This window comes from Haliotis rubra, unplaced genomic scaffold (assembly GCF_003918875.1).
Source record: "Haliotis rubra isolate DU_JTF1 unplaced genomic scaffold, ASM391887v1 Scf363, whole genome shotgun sequence".
NCBI classification, from domain to species: domain Eukaryota; kingdom Metazoa; phylum Mollusca; class Gastropoda; order Lepetellida; family Haliotidae; genus Haliotis; species Haliotis rubra.
Window position 1 is genome coordinate 226,635 of NW_025767039.1, and position 19,493 is coordinate 246,127.

Below are 19,493 nucleotides of genomic sequence, written 5' to 3' on the forward strand. Positions count from 1 at the left end.
GAGTGACAACGACCGAAAACTAGCGTAGGTAAACACACTTTACTCTGTGATAGTCAAAACAACAATTGCCGGGGGGGAACAACCGGAAACACGAGTAAATAATGCTGATCAAATTTTAGTAAGAATTCAAAATTGCAGACCAGAGTTACATCCCTTACAAAAGGTTAACTCACAAGCTATCTTAATATTTTTCAACATCAGTTACTGTTTCATTGTTCCATCATGTCAACTTTTATTCTTTTTCTGAATTGGGTCATTGAGAAACCAGCCTAATGAAAATAAATTCTTTAACATAAATGTTATTAAATATACCAGGTGTCATTAATAAAGGGTCAAATGATGCATAGCACATGTAAAGAAAAGTTTCTCAGAAATAATAGAACTAAGAGTGTCATCATAATGCAGTGGAGTACGTCCGGTAGGAGTTATCCCTGCCCAAACCATGACTGACCCCCTGCCAAATCAGTTGCATCTGTGATTTGCTCTCCATTGCAACAATAAATCCTCTGTCGACCATCATGGAAAGACAAATTGAATCTGCTTTTGAAGAGCACACAAGACCACTGACGTTGATTCCAGCAGCCATGATATCTACTCCATCTCAAACCTGCCTTCCTGTAACATGGTGATGTGGTGGACGAACTGCAGGTCGCCTACAGCGGAATCCAGCTGCCCTTAAATATCTCTGACCGGTGCTCCAGGATATCCTTACATGAAGTGTTCTGTCTGAAGTTCTGCTGCATTATGGAATCTGTTATGTAACGCAGTGTTAATCATGTGCCTATCATCTGGGACTGTTGTGACTCTGGGGCGACCTGGGCGACATGCAGATTGCACGGACCCATTGGCTTGAAATCTCTGCCACAGTCTACCAATAGCACACTAACCAGAGCTGAGTTTGACCAGATTCCAAAAGGCCTATAGCTTCTTCAGAAGATGATACAGTTATCCCCCCACAGTAGAGACAGTAAAGGATCTAAGTCAGAGCTTCAATAACCGACTGATGAGCCTTACAAGAGAATTTGATAAAGTCATTCTTGTGTTTGATACCTATAAACCATATTCACTTAAATGGGCAACAAGAGAAAAGACATTATGGCAAGGATCCAGTCCAGAACCAAATAACTGATGAAACAAGAAGCAAACGAAAAGCGAAAGCTCTGTCAGCCTCCCATGCCTTACCTGAAGCTGATAATACAGGTAGATTTCTACCTGTAGATAAGTATTCTAGAGTTGGGAAGACAACTTGGTTCAAGAAGATTCTAAGAGCCACTGAAGACACTGTTGAAGCTTTACTATATATAATGATGAGTGTAAATAGTGTGTGAACAGACCACTCCTTTTGGTGGCATTGTGGATATTTATTTTCATCGTTAATTACAGATTTTAGATTAGAGAATGATGACATGTCTGAAATGGAAACCATGATGATTTTGATGAATTGCTGTAAAGGGTGTTGTTACCCAGTTGAATTACTAAAACAATGTGAACGTGAAAAACGTGCTGAACTAAATGGTAACTAAACAACGTTCATGCCACTCCAACCACCAAACTAAATATGATACTTTTGCCACTCCGACCACCAAACTAAATATTATACTTTTGTAAACTACATGAACTAAATAAGTTATCTGATAAGTTACACAACTATAATTCTAAATTGTTTAGTATCTATACTATGCCTGAATATGGCAAACTATTTGTATAATCTATGACCAGTACGAGTCTCACTGATCAAAATTGTCGACAACCACCTAGCCGTCTGAAACTCATGTGCTCGATCCTGCACATCCAGAAAGTGACTGCATGAGGCATTACTGTTGCATTTTGATGCAACGCTCATGGCTCTCGTAAAGATGTGTTTTGGTTACGTGTTTCACCTATCAGATAACAAAAAACAAAGAAACTAACTTTCTCTCCAGAACAGGTGTTGTAGGGCAGGACACAAACCTGATATTCCTTCAAAAACCATTTGTTTTTGATATCTGAGAGAGGTATACACAATCTATAAATGAAATGAAAGCTTGTGATCTGAGCATTAAGAAAAAAAATGATGTGGTGAAATTTATGTGGACATTTTCTTATAAAAACGTTTTTATGTCACACCAATAAAGTCTGTAGAGAAACTCTGCCGTAAAATGAGTCATCAAGAAAACAGTACTACCAGTACTTCCTGCAGTCTGCTGAGACCACTTCCTGTCCTAGCAGTGTTGACATTTGGAACTTGACAGCTTGTTAAAACTTTTTTCCAAAGATTTTCATTTGAAGCATTGACAAGTCTTCAGATTTCTTCAATATCATTATTGAGGTAAGTTGTTTTCTAATTGTGTACATTTCCACAGAACCTTATGTTTCAATGATAGAAATTACAGAAGATTACCAGTGGGTTAGTTATGCACTAATCTTGTTTGATGATAAAATTTTGAAATGCATTTCAAATAGGTAATTTGTTATTGTACCTGATATCCTAAGGTATTTTCATGGCATTTTACATGTTTAAAGTCAACTGTTTCATTGACAGATTTCAAGATAACTAACTCTAAAGTTTTAACTGATGAAACTCCTTGAGAGGCCATTTTAAGGATGAAAATATTCATCAAATCCTATTCAGAGAATCTTATGCTTGATCTTTCTATTATTGGTCCAATTATATTTCAGATATTATAACATTATGATTTTATTAGGTTTTTGATGATTCTTTTCAAAGAAGTTTTGAAAAAATGTACAGATAACATTCTGAAACCCTGAGAAGGCCACCCTGTATAAAATGCATTGTCAGTGTAAGCAATATTTCCCTACAACTTAATATTACCCGATTGTGATCCTCAACTAAAAAAACACACCAATTTTAGCAATAAATATGTTTTGAAGTGATTTTTAAAGGAGATATGTTGATTATAAAAATGTAGAAATGAAATAATTTCTTTCTTAACGTATATAATTTCCCCAAACATAATTTTGTTATATATATTTTTTTTTTTCCACCAAAATATAAACACTACCTTATAATTTGACAGGACAATTTCTTCAAAAAATATTTATTAGATTGAATTATATTTATAAACATAGATATAATTCAATATGTGCATGCTGTCCAAAATTATTTTCACTAAAATACCTTTTAATTAAATTTGAATTTTTTTGGTAAAATATAACAAGAAAATTGATTGCAAAGGTTTTTTTCAAAACTGCGCATTAGATTTCTTTATTTGTTAAACTTTTATCTTTAATAGTTTCACATACATTCTTTTATTTATTAATAATATCTTGATTTTTTAAAATACAATGTACATATTTAAAAAAAAATTGCTATCATTTTCATGTAGCATCATAATGAAAGCTTGTATTTTTTAAAAGACATTTCTTTTGAAATAATTTTCTCTTGTTTGCAAAATTGCTTTTAGCAACATTTCAGCACATATATTCATCATAATGAATATTAAACATAACAAAAGCTCTTATTTTGTTGTGGGGACACTTTTCTGAAATGGACTTCACACATTGTACCCATGTGGGGAATCAAACCAATAGTCTTCAGCATTGTGATGAGCTTTTAACTTTTAACCCTTAACCACTGTACTACCCCACCACCCACTCTCTTTATGAAATATGTTCTACTGTTAATAAATGTAAGAAGATTTAATGATGAAACTTTCCTTATTTCAGGTTAACTTCAAAGAGACATGGACTTAAAGGGGCCAAGTCCAAAAGAGTAAACATTCATCTGCCGAGTACTGCATCATAATTAGTGCTCGAACAAATTTATCACCTGGAGAATTACAATCACTGCCCAATTGAGCCAAGACGATGTTTTTACCAGACTTGTGCAGTTGTTTGGAAATGATCTTTGTGGTCAGGATTTGCTTTATCATAGATTCTTAGTGAAGATGGGACTGTTCGACTTGTGCATTTGCACGCAGAAATGGTCTTTAGAAGACCATTATGTCTGACAGATTGTCGTGATGATGTCACAATGGCTAAGGTTCTCGCACATCCCATAGGATCAGTTCCTACATTACTTTTCAATGAAGATGGATCAAGGAGGAAGACATCCAATGCCGATTTGACAGACAAATTAGAAGAAATTGTACAGAATATTGACACTTTACCAGACTTTGACAAAAAGACACTGTCCACATTCGCGATACAATGGCAATATTGATAAGTATGAAACCTGCCATTCCCTCCGCGTTGGATAGTGTTGCTGACAGTTATATGCAAAATATGAAGCAGTGTTTCACAAGGGCTGATACTGTCATAGATATGTTCGACCAGTATGACAATCGCAACTCCACTAAGTCTGCAGAACGTTCACGAAGGGCTGACCTCAACACCGGCAAGAAGTATCAAGTGTCATCAGGCAGACAGATTCCACAGTGGAACAAGTTTCTGAGAACATGTCACAGTTAACAACGTTTTGTGTACCAAAGTCCAAGTTGCTACAATGTCAACAGAACAACAAGGAGGATTGTATCTCTCAGGAAGATATGAAGATGGAATGGTGACCAAGTTGATCCCTCCCACTGGTGATGCTTGCATTGATGCACGTGAATGTTCTCAAGAAGAAGTTGATACATGCATGCTCTTCAACGCCATGTACTGCAATGGTGAGTTTGAAGAGAGGCATACCCAAGGAAGTATCATCATCAAGTCCCCTGATACAGATGTTCTCATACTATATATCTGCTATTGTCCACAAATGGAGCATGTCCGTGAAAACTGGAGTGTCTTCTGAAGTCACGGACAAGCACCGGTTCAATCATGTCCATAACATCTGCCATCTTCTTGGATCATCAATGTCATTTGCCTTGCCAGGAGTCCATGCCTTTACTGGCTGAGATACGTCATCAGCATTATTTTCATGTTGGCAAGAAGACAAAGACAAAGATGAAAGATAAAGATCTGTTTTCAAGTCATCAAGTCTTATCTTCAGGAAACCTTGATGCAGCAGTGGAGGTCTGCAGGCAATCTAACGTCAGCCTTGTATGACCCCAGGAAGAAGGTTAAACCACATCACTCTTTGAATGACATGAGATTTCAACAGACATTGAGCTTGCCAAACTTCCCTCATGCGAAGACAGCTTTCGACAGCATGTTAAGCGTGTGATGCCGCAAACTAGCATCTGGACAAGTTCTCATTGTGGTAAACCAGAGTTTGGTAACCTTGAAGATTTTGCCTGGACTAGGGTGAATGGATTGCTCAACCCCACATTGTTTGAACATCAAACTGCTTCGGAAGTTCTTGACTGCCTTGTTTGCACCTGCTACAAATCCCCATGCTCCTCGGTGTGGTGCATTTCTAGACAGAGCAATCTGTATTGAACTGTGTCCTTGCATGAATGATCTTGGTGAAGATAACCAGTGACAATGAAGAATGACCTGTGTAATAATCATATTCCTTTTCCAAGTTGTTAGTTATTACAATAACCTTTAACACAAGACATACTATTGCTTTACAAAAAGAACAGCAAGTGAATCTAGTTTGAAGGATTGTTGGTTCCTAACACATTACACTTATATTTCAGTATCTTTAACAATGTTCTATTTTAGAGATATTAATCTATCTTTACCTGTAATGATGATAGTGATGAGTGATTAAAAGGTAATTTTGAAATTATTCCAATTAGATTTATTATTCTTCTACTGTATCATACCTGATAAAAAAGGAGGACCGAAAATTACATTTTTTACCCAAATTTTCAATCATGCAATGAAAATTTTACGTCTAAATATTGCAATCACTATTATTTTTCTATTGTACAGAGAGCAACCTTTCATTTGATGGTGAATTTGTTTGAATGGGGTCAATAGTTTGAAAATTAATAAGGATATTTGGAAAATTATGATTTTTAGTGTTTTTGACCCAAAATCCGGTTTTACCAGAAAGTGTCCACGCGAATATTTCCACATCATGTCTAATATTATTCTATAGGTCTTCAGCTTTAATTTGATATATAGATCATGTATACCTCTCAATTTGATCAAATCACCCCCCAAAAATGGGTTTGTTTCCTGCCCTATTGTGTATGTGGTGATTAAAGGCAAGAATGTTATCGATGTCAACTTCTTTATTGAGATGGAAACAACAGTTAGGAGTATATTCTTACTCCCCCTATCAGGTGAATTTATGCCTTTATGTTTATCACTTCTAAATGCCATTCAAAGACTCTACTAGTGATTGTGATGCCTGAAGACTGCAGCATCTGAGGATAGATATTAACCTATATATTCTGTGACATTGTGGACATTCATCTTCAACCATATCTTACATCACTTACACCCCTGATCAACACGTTAGTAGTTCAAGTTATTTTTAACTGCTACGATGGTTATCATAACATTTATAAAATTCTTGTTTTAAACAGATCACAATAAGTATGGCAATATAGAGATGTCTGGGAGTTCAGTGAATAGATATTTACCATAAATAGCTGTTTTAAACATATAATGTCTCAATTTTTTGCATAATAACACATTTTCCCTTCATGTATACACAGTAACGGTGTCTTGGGTACTTGTGTCTTGGCCATTCTAGTGTGCCCCCTCATAATCGAACCATTTTACATTACGTCACAATGTAAGCGACGTCACAATGCATGTCAGTTGTCATTGCCTCGTACGGCCTCCTACAGTAAACTACTCCGTTGCATCCCGTTTCTTGGTTTGCAGTTGCTTCACGCAGCTAACATCACTGGTGGAAACATTACATTTATGTTTTATGACGGTTAAAATGTGTCAATTCCACCCGCAAGTTTTAAGCGACATGGTAACATTCGCAATGTTTACATTACCACTATGCAATCATGGAATGTCGCTTGACTACTCAGCTTCATCTGGATGTACTGTTCTAAACTTACCTTGGTAGCAGAAATGCGACGTTCATATTGCCCCATATGGTTTACGTTAATGACAGATGTAATTAAAATAATTCAGAGAAGATACTTAATCCGAATGTAAACTGTCATGAAACTGTTATCATTTGTTTTTTTCTGGCAATGTTCTTAACGTAGGGGGGCAGACACATCAATAGAACAGCGCGCCAGTTAGCCCTGTGCGAGGATTCTTAATTTAGGTCACCGACACCGTCGTTTGTTTTCTGCTGTAAATTAATCATAATTATCCTTAGAAAGTATTAAATTTGGCATCTTAGGAAAGAAATACAGTTCGCTCTACCACCATGTATAGTGTAATAAAGCACACTTTTGCCCTGAACTATTATAACATTAAAGCACTCGGACGCAAGCGTCCTCGTACTTTAACTATAATAGTTTAAGGCGAAAGTGTGCTCTATACATGGCGGTAGAGTGAACTGTATTTCTTAAATAGTTTTGACTGGGCCCAATACACAAAATATGTCTATGTCCATGGAAACTACAATAATACTTGGCCTTTATTACGTGTTACGTATAACGTGGGTGTCTTATAACACAGGAAATCATCCATGGACCCTAAGATCTGGGTTATGGCGAGAGATGACTGTTTATGGCTTTTGGGGGAATTAGTGGGTATTCAAAAACGTCTTTGCTAGCAAGGACCATTTTGACCCTGAAGAGACATACTGATAGCAAATAAGTCAGTTGTAAAAAAACTGGAGCACTTGGAGTGCAGAATAAATACTAACCTGACAGTATTCATCAATAGGTTTCAACCGTTTTAAGGCCACCTCTCGGATGTGACTCCGTCCAAACAAGATCTTTCCTGAAAAAGATCAAAGTAATTTTTTATGAGGTTCAAATGGTCTATCCACAAAAGTGTTTGCATTACATGCAAAAACAGAAGCACCTTAATCTCTACCTCGCATTGAATGCTTAAAAATTGTACCCATGTAGGGAATAGAGCCCGGGTCTTCAGTGTGACGAGCAAATGCTTTAACTCAATAAGGCCGAGAGACACACATGTGCGACAAATTAATTAGCTCCTCACAGCGAGAGACGCACATGTGCAACAACAGAAAGCACTTCTTACTCAGCGAGAGACGCACATGTGCAACAACAGAAAGCACCTCTTATTCAGCGAGAGACGCACATGTGTGTCGTACTTTAAAAAATCGCACTGTACCTATTATTTCAACCAATTTAGTAGTACTGAGCAAAGATTAGCTTTTCGTACGAGATGCATCCTTTAGTGTTAATCAGAAGAAGTATTTAAAATGTTTTAATACCAATTGCTAATCATAATCATAGGCTTATACAGCGAACACATGTCGGCAAGAAAGGGGATTATGAGATGTTTTTTACACAGGAAAGTGTCTGGTACACTTCATTGGGAGTGGATGCTAAAATGCTTCTTATGCACATTGATTGAATTAGATATAATGTTTTATAGGTTACTGAAGATTATATTTTCTTCAACTACCTAATAAATAGGAAACAATATACCAAATTTCAAGGACATACTAAGAATTCAAACACAATAGAATAGTTTCAATTTACTTTTTAGGTATTATTACATGTACTGGTGCACCCCATCATTCCCCCATATGCTTGAAAACGGTATAAGAATCTATACTGAAACGTCGCCATTGTTAAAATAAAGAAGTTGATCATCCATAAAGTCTTGTCATCTCTATACCAGCAACTTCTAGAATGCCACTCAAACAAATCATAATTACATTGTCATGTGTGACATATAATGAATCGTAAACACAACTAATTATACATCCATGCTCGAATAGATCAGACATAAATAACTTACTAATTTAAAGCTTACTGAATTGTAACTATTTATTTTTCATAATCTAAAGTTGATAATGTTACCTAATCGTATATAAAGTGATAACTCGCACCTTTGCATCGAATATATATACTTGTCAGTGTTATTACAACAATGAAATGATTTAGTACGCTTGTTACAAAACACAATAAGTTGGTATTTCAAAACATTCTTAGACATAGACAGAAGTAATATCATAAGTTATTACATGTAAACCATACAAAGGTATTTCAAGCATTTTTTGTTCAAGCTGTTGAAAGTTTTAGATTTAGACGGGGAAAGTTCCTCAGCCGGGTTCCCTCCCGTCTCCCTCAATTCCTGAAAGCAGAGGAAATCTGCAGCTCGCCTCTTTTGCGCTCTGGCGGAAAAGCCGAGGCAGAGCTTGCACACGTCTGGGTTGTGCCCAGCTTTCTCTAGGCAGCATAAACACTTCTCGTGTTTGTCCTGTGGCGGCAATTTTTGCCCACAGGCAACTCACACCGTAAACGCCTGAAAGCAAACACGCAAAGCATGTAGCTAATGGCCAAATACAACAGAAACAGCAATAACACGTATAAAACATTGAAAATATGTGAATGCGACAACGCAACATGAAATAATTGTATATAAAGCAATATTTCAACCACGTGGCACGCTAAACTTCCCGCCATGGAATAGCAACACGTGCGTAAACTACAGGAAAGCGAGCGTAAAATTTTGATACAAAAGTCACATAAATGAGAAATAACTAACTGCAAAGTCAAAAGAGCGTTCTAAAGAACGAAAAAAGACCATACATACAGTAGTTGAAGACTCAGACATCTTAGAATTGGTCAGCACAGTCAAGGCGCGTGTGAACACGATGTGTGACAGCAGAAGGAATGATGATACGGGCCTGGGTCCTTACCTGGTTGGCCACGCATGCATGGCAGGGGGGTAACTCCACGTGGTGGGGGCCGTATAATAGATTAAAAGGCTTTTTATTTATTGTACAATATCTTCTTAAAACATTGATACAACTGTCACATGACATTTTCAGACGCAGAAAATGCATATATGTACCCCATGGACAATCTCTCTGAAAAAGAATGAAGACTATATCACTTCTAACTGGTATGTCCCGTATATAAATGATGTAAGAAAAAGTGAGTGAGTGAGTGAGTATGTATGATCCTCAGGCATCAGAGGAGGAGCTGCCTGGATCCATATTCCCTTGGCAGTGACAGATGATGATGATCCTCATTGTCTGCATCTGAGTCAAGGAGTGGAAGGAGGAAGTACAAGATCCACTGAGTGCGGGTCATCAACTTACAGTGTCCATGACTCAGGTAAGATGTTTGCACTTAGAGGGCGCAACAAAACGATCCAAAGTTTGTAAATGGAGTATTACAGGTGCAGGTACATCACTGTGTCAAATTGAGATTCCAAAGTTGAAACAATAGTTAACTGAAAATCAGCCCATAAATGAATTTGATGTAGACCAGTGAACATCAAAGAAATGTGACTTTATTAACAATTGTATTCTATTTGAAAACCACTGACAGTGCCTGGAAAACTCTGGGAGTCAAAGAACCATGGAAATGATCCAGTCTTATGAAGACAGTATGATGGCCATACACGCAAGTCTAGGCTAGATCTATGTGACATATTTCTTTCCTAATTTGTATTTCAAAAACAATCTTTTTTAGATCAAGTGGATATACTCTTGCTCCTCACATGATCTATTACATATACATTACTGTCAATATTTTTCTCCACTCGCAGATTTAATGTAATTTTTTATGTGTTTTCCTGATGTGTTTGTGAACTTTACATACCAGTACTCATAAAGCATGAAAACATGATTGGTGAACAGTGCTGGAAACGGTCATGTGACATTCATGATTGTTTATGTCATTCATGACAATCTGATGAAGTATCCCTCTGACGATTGACGACCAATACGATTTCACTCAAGACGAGAGGGGGTGTCAACAAGGTCACTAGGTGCAGTAGTTACAGCTGGTGTAGAAATTGACGAATCTCACTGCACTATATTTTTTTAACAGTAGCACGTAGTCCATCGCTGATATTCTTCTCATTCAACAAGGGAGGTAACGTGTTGTGCTCTCTCTGTCCAGCATCGTAGCAGCAGTCCGCGCTGGAGACACTATCACTTCAGTCTTGACTGAATGACCCACTTTGTGACCTAGATTCTGGTTGGTTGATCGAGTGAGATGAGATGCCCAGATCAGTACAAGATGACGAAGTGTCAACAGTGGGCTGTTCTGCAGAATTTTTCGCCCAAGACGACAAACCTTTGATGAATTAAAACAACATCCTTAGCCTGATCCCGAGAAGAAGGACGTTTCTTTTTATGTTGCTGATCTGCTTCCTGTTTGGCAATGGCTCTCAAATATGCAGTGAAATCTTCATCTGACAATCTATCACACATGATACATTTGAGGTCCACTGAATATGCAGCATAACTGTCTTGTTAAATACAAGAGGGACAGCGACTGTGGGGGTCAGTCCTGGAAAGTTTTCGCTGACATCATGAACCAGTGAAGGCCATGGCCTAAAAAAAATGCGTGGCACAGGACACCATGCAGAAAGAGAATCCATGGTGAAAGTAAACTTCACAAAACTGCTGGTCTTCTTTTAATGTGAGATGTAATGTGAGATGAACGAGTCAAAGGTGTGCCACTTATAAACAGTGTAACTGTTCTGGAAATTTCTGGGTTAGACTATGCTGGAAAGTTCATGCAGATGTGGTACCTTCTAAACCTCAAAGTCAAAATATAACACTGTTCCTGACTGAATAAACTTTATACATAACAACAGCTGGTGGTCATAGCAGACAAAACAAGTCTTTGTGATGGTCCTGTTATAAACAAGATGCCTGTGTGAGAACCACATGGTGGCCAGGAGGAACCTTCCACAATAGACAAGTAGTCCACTTGAGAGGCAAGTGAGGTCACCAGTGTATGAAGAACTGGTATCTCAAAAACCAGGTTTCAATGTTTTAACGACATATTCAAGTATGGATTTTGCTTGTTTGACAATGTCTGGAACACTATCTAGAGCTTGGTGAAGTGCCTGTAGAACCAGGAAGGACGATGACAGAGGGGTCAGGGGGATAGTTCAAAGTTGAAAAGTTTAGTTTTAGTGCGACTGCGGCCAAAATACAGGGTTTATGGAAAGGACATAATAAAAACAAATGATTTGTAAGAATTATATGGCTATATTACTACAAAATACGAAGAAAATGACAAACTCCCTTATATATATCAAAGGGACAATAATGTTAACTCCATGTAGGTCACCTATGACAGCACATGGAGCCAAACAACCAGTGTAATTAAACATGCATGTGAAAATATTTTTCCACATCTTATATTTGCAATGAAAGTTACCAATATCATGAAATGTGCTTATCTAAATACAACAAGTGTTACTCTGAGGCATTTGGCACACTGTTTGGTTTTCCAACTGATTAGAATGGCTACTATACAGAAATGAAAATCAAAAGCCTTTTCTATGTAATGCTAACAAAATTGCAAGAATATTGGCCATGATGTAATGCAGATAATGTATTCAAAGGAATAAAGATATTTTTTGCTCTTCAGATTTTTATAATACTGTAAACGTATTATATTTCGCCCAGGTTTTTTTTCGTGCTTTTCGCCCCTGAGTTGTTACCATAACACATCACGTTTGAAGACAGAAATCAACGGGAATCTTAAAATGACGACTGATCATACTTAACTGTCGCTGTAATGGATTTCCCAAAACATAATTAAATAATGAGCCAAATCCCATTGCCGAATTAGCGAAAACAGCAATGTGTGTTGTGGCCGCCATGGAAATTGGTCACATGAAAGATGGTTTGATACAAAACAGATTACTGTGAAACGACTCGGAAAGAAATAATACAGCAGTATTTCATTTATTCATTAAGATTTTATTCACCAGTACATCATGAAGCGAATAGTCACTAACACTCAATCATCTCATTCACAACAACCCGGCTTGTTTGAAATCACAAAGAGCTTCATATACAGTATAAGTTAATTCGTCAAATCGTCAGAATTCGGAACATAAGACTGATGTGTTTTTCATCTCTTCCGGGAGTAAACGGATTAGTATATCGCACAGATAGGGATTTCCGGTGAGTAAGCAATAAACGCCGCCTGACAGGTTAAGCCACTCTGTTTGTTTTCACTGCTATTAGTGGCGGCCAAAGAGACAGCTGGCAGTTCCGGCAATTACTGATTGCGCGAATAATTGACCGCGCGATGTAGTCTACACTGTCAATTCCGCGAAAATTGCACCACGCGAAAATAAGTACGTTTACAGTATTCTACATCAGTTTTTGCTTGTGTTATCTCTCTGTCTCTGTTCAGACTTACAGCTTTGAAAAACACATTTGTATGACATCATTCTTTATGCATACCTGGCAAGATTGGTATTATTCTCTGAGATGGCTCCATCGTACCAGCTTCAATGGGGAACTTGTTCAATAAAGTGCCCTGAAAGAACAAAAATAATGCTTTATCAAAATGAATCCTGGGCAGAATATTAACATTTTGTAATAAAGGTCCCATTGTGAATGATTTGGGCAAACCTTGCCAAACTGACCCCTTTTTACATTTCTGGCACTGTTAAACCATTGGTCCTGTTGACTGCTGCTTTGGTTTGAAGTTCTTATTTTTATTTATTTTTCTATCACTGATAAGGCAACAAAACAAATAACCTGATTTTTTCTGTTTTGATTGAATCGACTATATTTTTAAGCGATGCCAAGGCTACACCAAACACACATGTATGAATGTATGAGGTATTATAACATAGCACAATGAGGTATTGCAAGATATAGATTTAGATTTTTGTAGAGTGACAAACTATTCAAACTAATTAGTACAGATGTATTTTCAAGTTTTCATTTAAGTAATCTAACAATAATTACAAAAATACATGACTTGGAATAAGACTGGTTGGGAGGGATTTTTGTCAAGTGCAGTGCAAGCGTGCACATTTTGTCGCAGAAGCGTAGGTGATTGCAGAGCCGTTCAAAAGTAGCTAACTCTATTCTACTGTAGTGTACATAAAAGGTGAAGATGTGGTCTAAGGGAGGTAACTCTTGTCCTAACTCAAAATATCTTTTATGACATAAAATAACACTTTAAGTAATCTCACAATAATAACAAAAATATATGAATTGGAATAAGACTGGCATTTATTCTTTCAGGCTGAGAAAACATGCAGAATTCAGTAGGCCAACATGTGGTGGCTCACAAAAAGGAGATAATCAAAATTCCCCCAGCCCAGAGAGAATAAGAGTGGACATTATGTATAAAAGATAAAGATTAAAAGAATAATAATATCTATGGAATTAAATATCTATGGAATTAAATTTTTGGGACCATCAAATAGAAACTTGTTAGACAGAGATACGCTTTCCCACATATGCTTTTAATTATTTTGAGTCTGTGCCAGTTCATGTGTTTTTGCTATGTGTTAGCATTACTTCTTGCCTTCACTGATTAGCTTTTCTTTAACGTGTAGTGTCTTTGTTCCTGAAACAATCCTTTCTCTCACAGTCATGAGTTTGGCCTTCATACTCACAATCCCTCTCCAAAAACTTGAGTTCAGTGATAAAGTATATTTCTGACAATATCTGCTTTTTCCTAACTTTCATGGAATAAGGGATGACCTAATATCATCATTATGTGGAGTAGTATATACAATAGCGGTACGAGATCACTTCTGACAAAAGACTCTGTAAAGCTTTATTTCATAAATAAAGCTTTTGTCAGGCCCTTATCTCTCCGCTAGTGTTCATACCACTTTTGAATCCCCAGCCAACTTCCTGGTCACTATGACCGCGAATCAGCACTTTCCTGGTCACTCGGTTATGTTGTTTTCATTTCAGTTATATCATGTTGATATGGTTTTATATTAAATGTCGACTTTTGAAATTCTCATCGTGTGTAACTTAACTTATATCTCGCTATGTTTTGTGTGCATCGGGTATTATATTATTAGAATTAAAAATCACTTGTTACATTATAAGATGGAGTGCAACGAACTGCTCGAACAAATGTTGGTATTGCCGGATGATAAGAGATAGACTGGTGGCGCTGGCAGTCGGCGGCAAAGCCAAACAATACTTGGGCAGCGACCACACTCCCGATAAAATTCAAAAAATGCCTCCCGATGAGATCGATAAGCTGTACGCGAGATACGAAACCTGGCTCGGGGCCGAGATGACAAAAACTATAGGGTCGACCATGACGCAGATCTACACCGGTTTAGCGTCGTACTTCCTTCCCATTCCCCCGGAACGTCGACTTTACCTGTGGGAAGATCTCGAGAAAGATCTGTTCATCGAACACGCTTTGAGCGCCGTCAGCTGTGTGTTGTACCACAAATATGGTATGTTTTTAGCTCCGGTGACGGCGGCAATCATCACAGCAAAGCATTGCCAATTTAAAGAGGGAAAAAATAATAATAATAGTATACAAGATGGAAACTGCCCAGCAAGAAATGACTCCGACTCCAACACAGGAGCAGGGGGGAGGAAATACCGACACAAGTCACCAAGAAGAAGAACCCTAAAAGAGTCGCCGCCGGTAGAAAAGGTGGTTTAGCTAAGCACCACGACAAAAAATTATACTCTGTGGGTTGCTGCAGGCGCAGCTGCTGCTGCCGTGACAACATTATTTATGTTATATAATAAACCACAACCAGCACCAAAACCCACACCGCAACCACAATTAGAGGTCAACCCCTAATTGGGGTAATAAGTCTGAAGGAAAAACATTCGTTAACGATGCATACCACGCAACCATGGTCGCCGGTCTAGCTGTAGGATACGCTCGTTTAACCAAAATGGTTCTCAAACAACCGACGATCAAACTCGATTTCGACCTGCAGTATATGGCAATGCTCATCATGAATTTAAGGATGGCGATGGCCACCAAGGGCGTCCTCGTAAAACAAGGAATCATACCGGAAAATATTTTAAAGTAAAATAAATATATATAGAATGGCTACGATCGCTATGATGGTCGGTGGGGCTTTAGTCAACGCCCTGGCATTTTCCAGGAGCAATTACCTCTTCTCGAAATTATGGGAGTCGAACGCGGCCGCGGCCGAGGTACAAGCAGAACGAAAGAGGCACAATATAGCCATGGAGAAATTACAAGCCGCGCAAACCGAGTACGTGAAAAAACGCATGCAGAGACTCGATTTCATTAAGGATCAACTCGAGTGTGAAAACCATGCCGTGTGAATGTTCAAGAATGTCGATGACGCCGCGAAAGAATATTACCTGCTAACCGGTAAACAGCTTGAACCTCTCGATGAACCCCCTACCCTCTCCCAGTATTACGCGCCTTCCTTGCAACAAAAAAATCGAGAACTGATCTTCGTCGCACTGGGCCTAGCAGCGACTGTGTTAATTGTGGAACAATTAGACTAGATATTCATATGGATATAACAAAGATGAGACCTGCTCCGTATCGTTGTCAATACGTGCTTATGGGGAAAGCCAAGATTTGTGGTAGGACATGCAGGACTGAGGGGTACTGTTGTTTTCATATGAGGAGTATAAGAAATGGTTTCGTGAACTACACGTGCTCCGTGTGTGGTATTGGAGTGAAATGCCATTACTGTTTATGTAGAGCCAACAGGGCGAACGTGGTCCGAAACCAACTTACTTACGAGAAGAAAAAAATTATTTGAATGAACGTAAGCGCCTCCTCAGAATGAAAATTTAAAAAGGCTTCATTTTTTTAGCCTGGCAGATAAGGCTGACGGAGTTACCTCCCCTACATAACTGGAGGCACAATTAGAGATTGGCTTGCATCTAAGTATAATAATGACCGACTTACAGTTCGTGCAATCTCCTAGAACCTCGAAAGGTTATCTGAGCAGCTGGCAGATGAAAGTAGCCAAAATTATACCCATCACCGATATCAAACCTCAGATCACTAGCAAACTAGAAGAGGAACTGAACAACCTGTGACGCTTCAAATTTCGATTCGTATTGAAAATAACGCGGATTGATGGGGCCTGTGAGTTTGCTTTCCCCATCACAAGTGGACGAAAAATCGCGACTCAACCCGAGATAGATGCGTATTTCAACACTTCATTACAAAACATACAAGAATACCTGGAACGTGTTCCCCCGGTTGAGTACAGAATCGAAATGGTCTATTTAAGTATAGCTGAATACAACGCTGAAGTGGACCTATTATCACCACCCTTCCACATGTTGAAAATAAAATAGTAAAAAAAAAAAAAGTTTTTATGCGCGCTTCATTTTTGTCCTCAGTAAATAAGGCAACCGAACACCCAATTAGAGATTGACTTTGACAATGAAGTATAACAATGACTACTATTCGAGAGCTTAAACGGGTTGCACGAGAACGAGGTGTAGTCGGTTACTCCCGATTGAGGAAACCTCAGCTGTTGAGATTACTCAACATACAACCCCCTCCCACTGTGAAACAACTCAAACTCCAAGCGAAAGAGCTGGGGCTGACAGGTTATTCCCGCCTGAGGAAAGCCGGGATAGTTGAACTATTGCACGACCCGGTACAACCTCCTCCCACGGTGAAACAACTCAAACTCCAAGCGAAAGAGCTGGGGCTGGTAGGTTATTCCCGTATGAGGAAACCCTAGCTCGTTGAACTGTTGCATCAGCACAGAGTTGTCGATCTACAGTTCGTGTGCACTGAACACGCTATAGGTAACTATCTGAGAGGCTGGCAGATGAATGTAGACAAAAACATAGACATTGACAACGTCAAACCTCTGATCGCTGACAAAGTCAAAGAGGAACTGAACGACCTGGGAAGCCTCAAATTTCAAATCACGGTGAAAATGTTGCTCGATAAACAGCAGACGGACGGTGCCGTTGAAAACGTTCAGCCTTACTTCAGGGGCAAACAAGAAGTCGCGACTCAACCCGAGACGGTAGATGCGTCCATCGACACCTCGTTGCAAACAATACGAGAATAACTGGAACGCTACACGCACAGGGGTTCCGGGTGGGTCGTGGACAGAATCGATAAGGTCTATCTAGACGTAGCTAACTACATACCGTTCAAAGGCGGATCGTAACTAGACTTACCACCCTACTACAAGAAAAAACAAGCCATGGTCAACGTCAAAAACAGAGGTAATAATTGTTTAAGGTTAGCGATCAGATCCGCATTGTTTCCGGCCGACGTTAATTTGAACAGACCTTCGAGCTATCCCCAAGACGACGGACTCAACTGGGACGGTATAGACGAACCCATCCCCATATCTCAGATCACCAAAATCGAAAAACAGAACCACATAGCCATCAACGTCTTTGGATACGAAGGCAACAAAACGATCGTGCACAGGATCAGCCCGATGACCGAGGGTCGCGTGATCAATATATTCATGATCCAGCGAGGTGACAAGTATCACTACGCGTGGATAAAACACTTCAGCAGACTGTTGCACGACCAATCCAAATACGACGGGAAAAAACACTTTTGTGAACGGTGCCTGCATGGCTTCACGCGAGCTGATTTATTAGAATCCCACCGGGAGGATTGCCTAGGCGTTGGACAGACGTCCGTACGAATTGACATGCCCAACGAAAACGACAACATCTTAAAATTCACCAACCACAAAAATCAAATGCCCGTACCTTACATCATCTATGCCGACTTTGAAGCCCTCGTCAAACATGTTGACACCATTGGGCCGTCCATGGACAAAAACACGTATAAAACGCAAGAGCACGAGGCCTGTGGGTTCGGGTACGTGGTCGTCCGATGTGACAGGAAAATGAATGCTCCCGTGGTGTACAGAGGTCCTGACCCGGCTGAAAAGTTTCTCGTGTTTGCAACGGGAAGAGAAAACTATCAGGAAGAGGTTGTACACCGTCGTTCCCATGCGCATGACTCAAGCCGATCCGGCGAGCTCACGGCTGCAGCACTCACTGCCACGTGTGCGATGAACCGCGATTCGGTGAGAGATCACTGTCACATCACCGGCGAGTACAGAAGCGCAGCCCACAGCGCGTGCAACCTCAAACTCATAATCAATCCCAAAACCATCCAAATCCCCGTCGTGTTTCACAATTTCAGAGAGTACGACTCTCACTTGATCATGCAGGTCATCGCGAAGGTCGACGGCAACCTGACGTGCATCCCCAACAACTTGGAAAAATACATCTCCTTCTCATTAAACGGTCTGAGATTCATCGACAGCGTTCAATTCCTGCTGTCGTCTCTCGATAGTTTGGTCAAGGCCAACGACCCGAATGACTTCCACATCACCAATCGATACACCGACGCCGAGACTCGACCTCTGCTGATGAGGAAGGGTGTTTACCCTTATGAATACATGGACAGCTGGGTCAAGTTCAACGAGACACGACTGGTGATGCCTTGTTGAAAAAGACTGGTGTGAAACCCAAACTATTGACGAATTACAAAGGCACCTGTTCAACGAAAAAGGCGCCGGAGGTGGGATTTCCATGGCTTCCAAACGCTACAGTTAACCCATATTGGATGTCCGACTACCAACGAAACGTGCTGGGGAAAAATAAGCCGGCTAACTTCGAAAAACCTGTACTCAACTTGATGAACAAGAAAAAATATATTGTTCACTATCGCAACCTGCAACTGTACCTGTCGCTGGGAATGAAACTCATGAAAATTAATAGGGTGCTCAAGTTCGACCAGAGTTCGTGGATAGAGCCCTACATTAGAATGAACACGGACTTGCGAAAGCGGGCCAACAGTGATTTCGAGAAAAACCTCTACAAGCTC

General features: G+C 39.3%; 1 protein-coding gene across 4 annotated transcripts in view; it reads right to left on the bottom strand.

Moving 5' to 3' along the window:
• LOC124285576 (SH3 and PX domain-containing protein 2A-like) overlaps positions 1 to 19,493 on the bottom strand; it is a 235,953-nt gene that overhangs the window by 182,850 nt on the left and 33,610 nt on the right. For all 4 annotated transcript variants that reach the window (XM_046721831.1, XM_046721828.1, XM_046721829.1 and 1 more), the window contains 2 exons: positions 13,127 to 13,202; positions 7,622 to 7,698 (listed from right to left, as the gene is read on the bottom strand). In XM_046721831.1, the coding sequence (XP_046577787.1) occupies positions 7,622 to 7,698; positions 13,127 to 13,163 (114 nt within the window). In that variant the 5' untranslated portion in view covers positions 13,164 to 13,202. The remainder of the gene's footprint in view (positions 1 to 7,621; positions 7,699 to 13,126; positions 13,203 to 19,493) is intronic.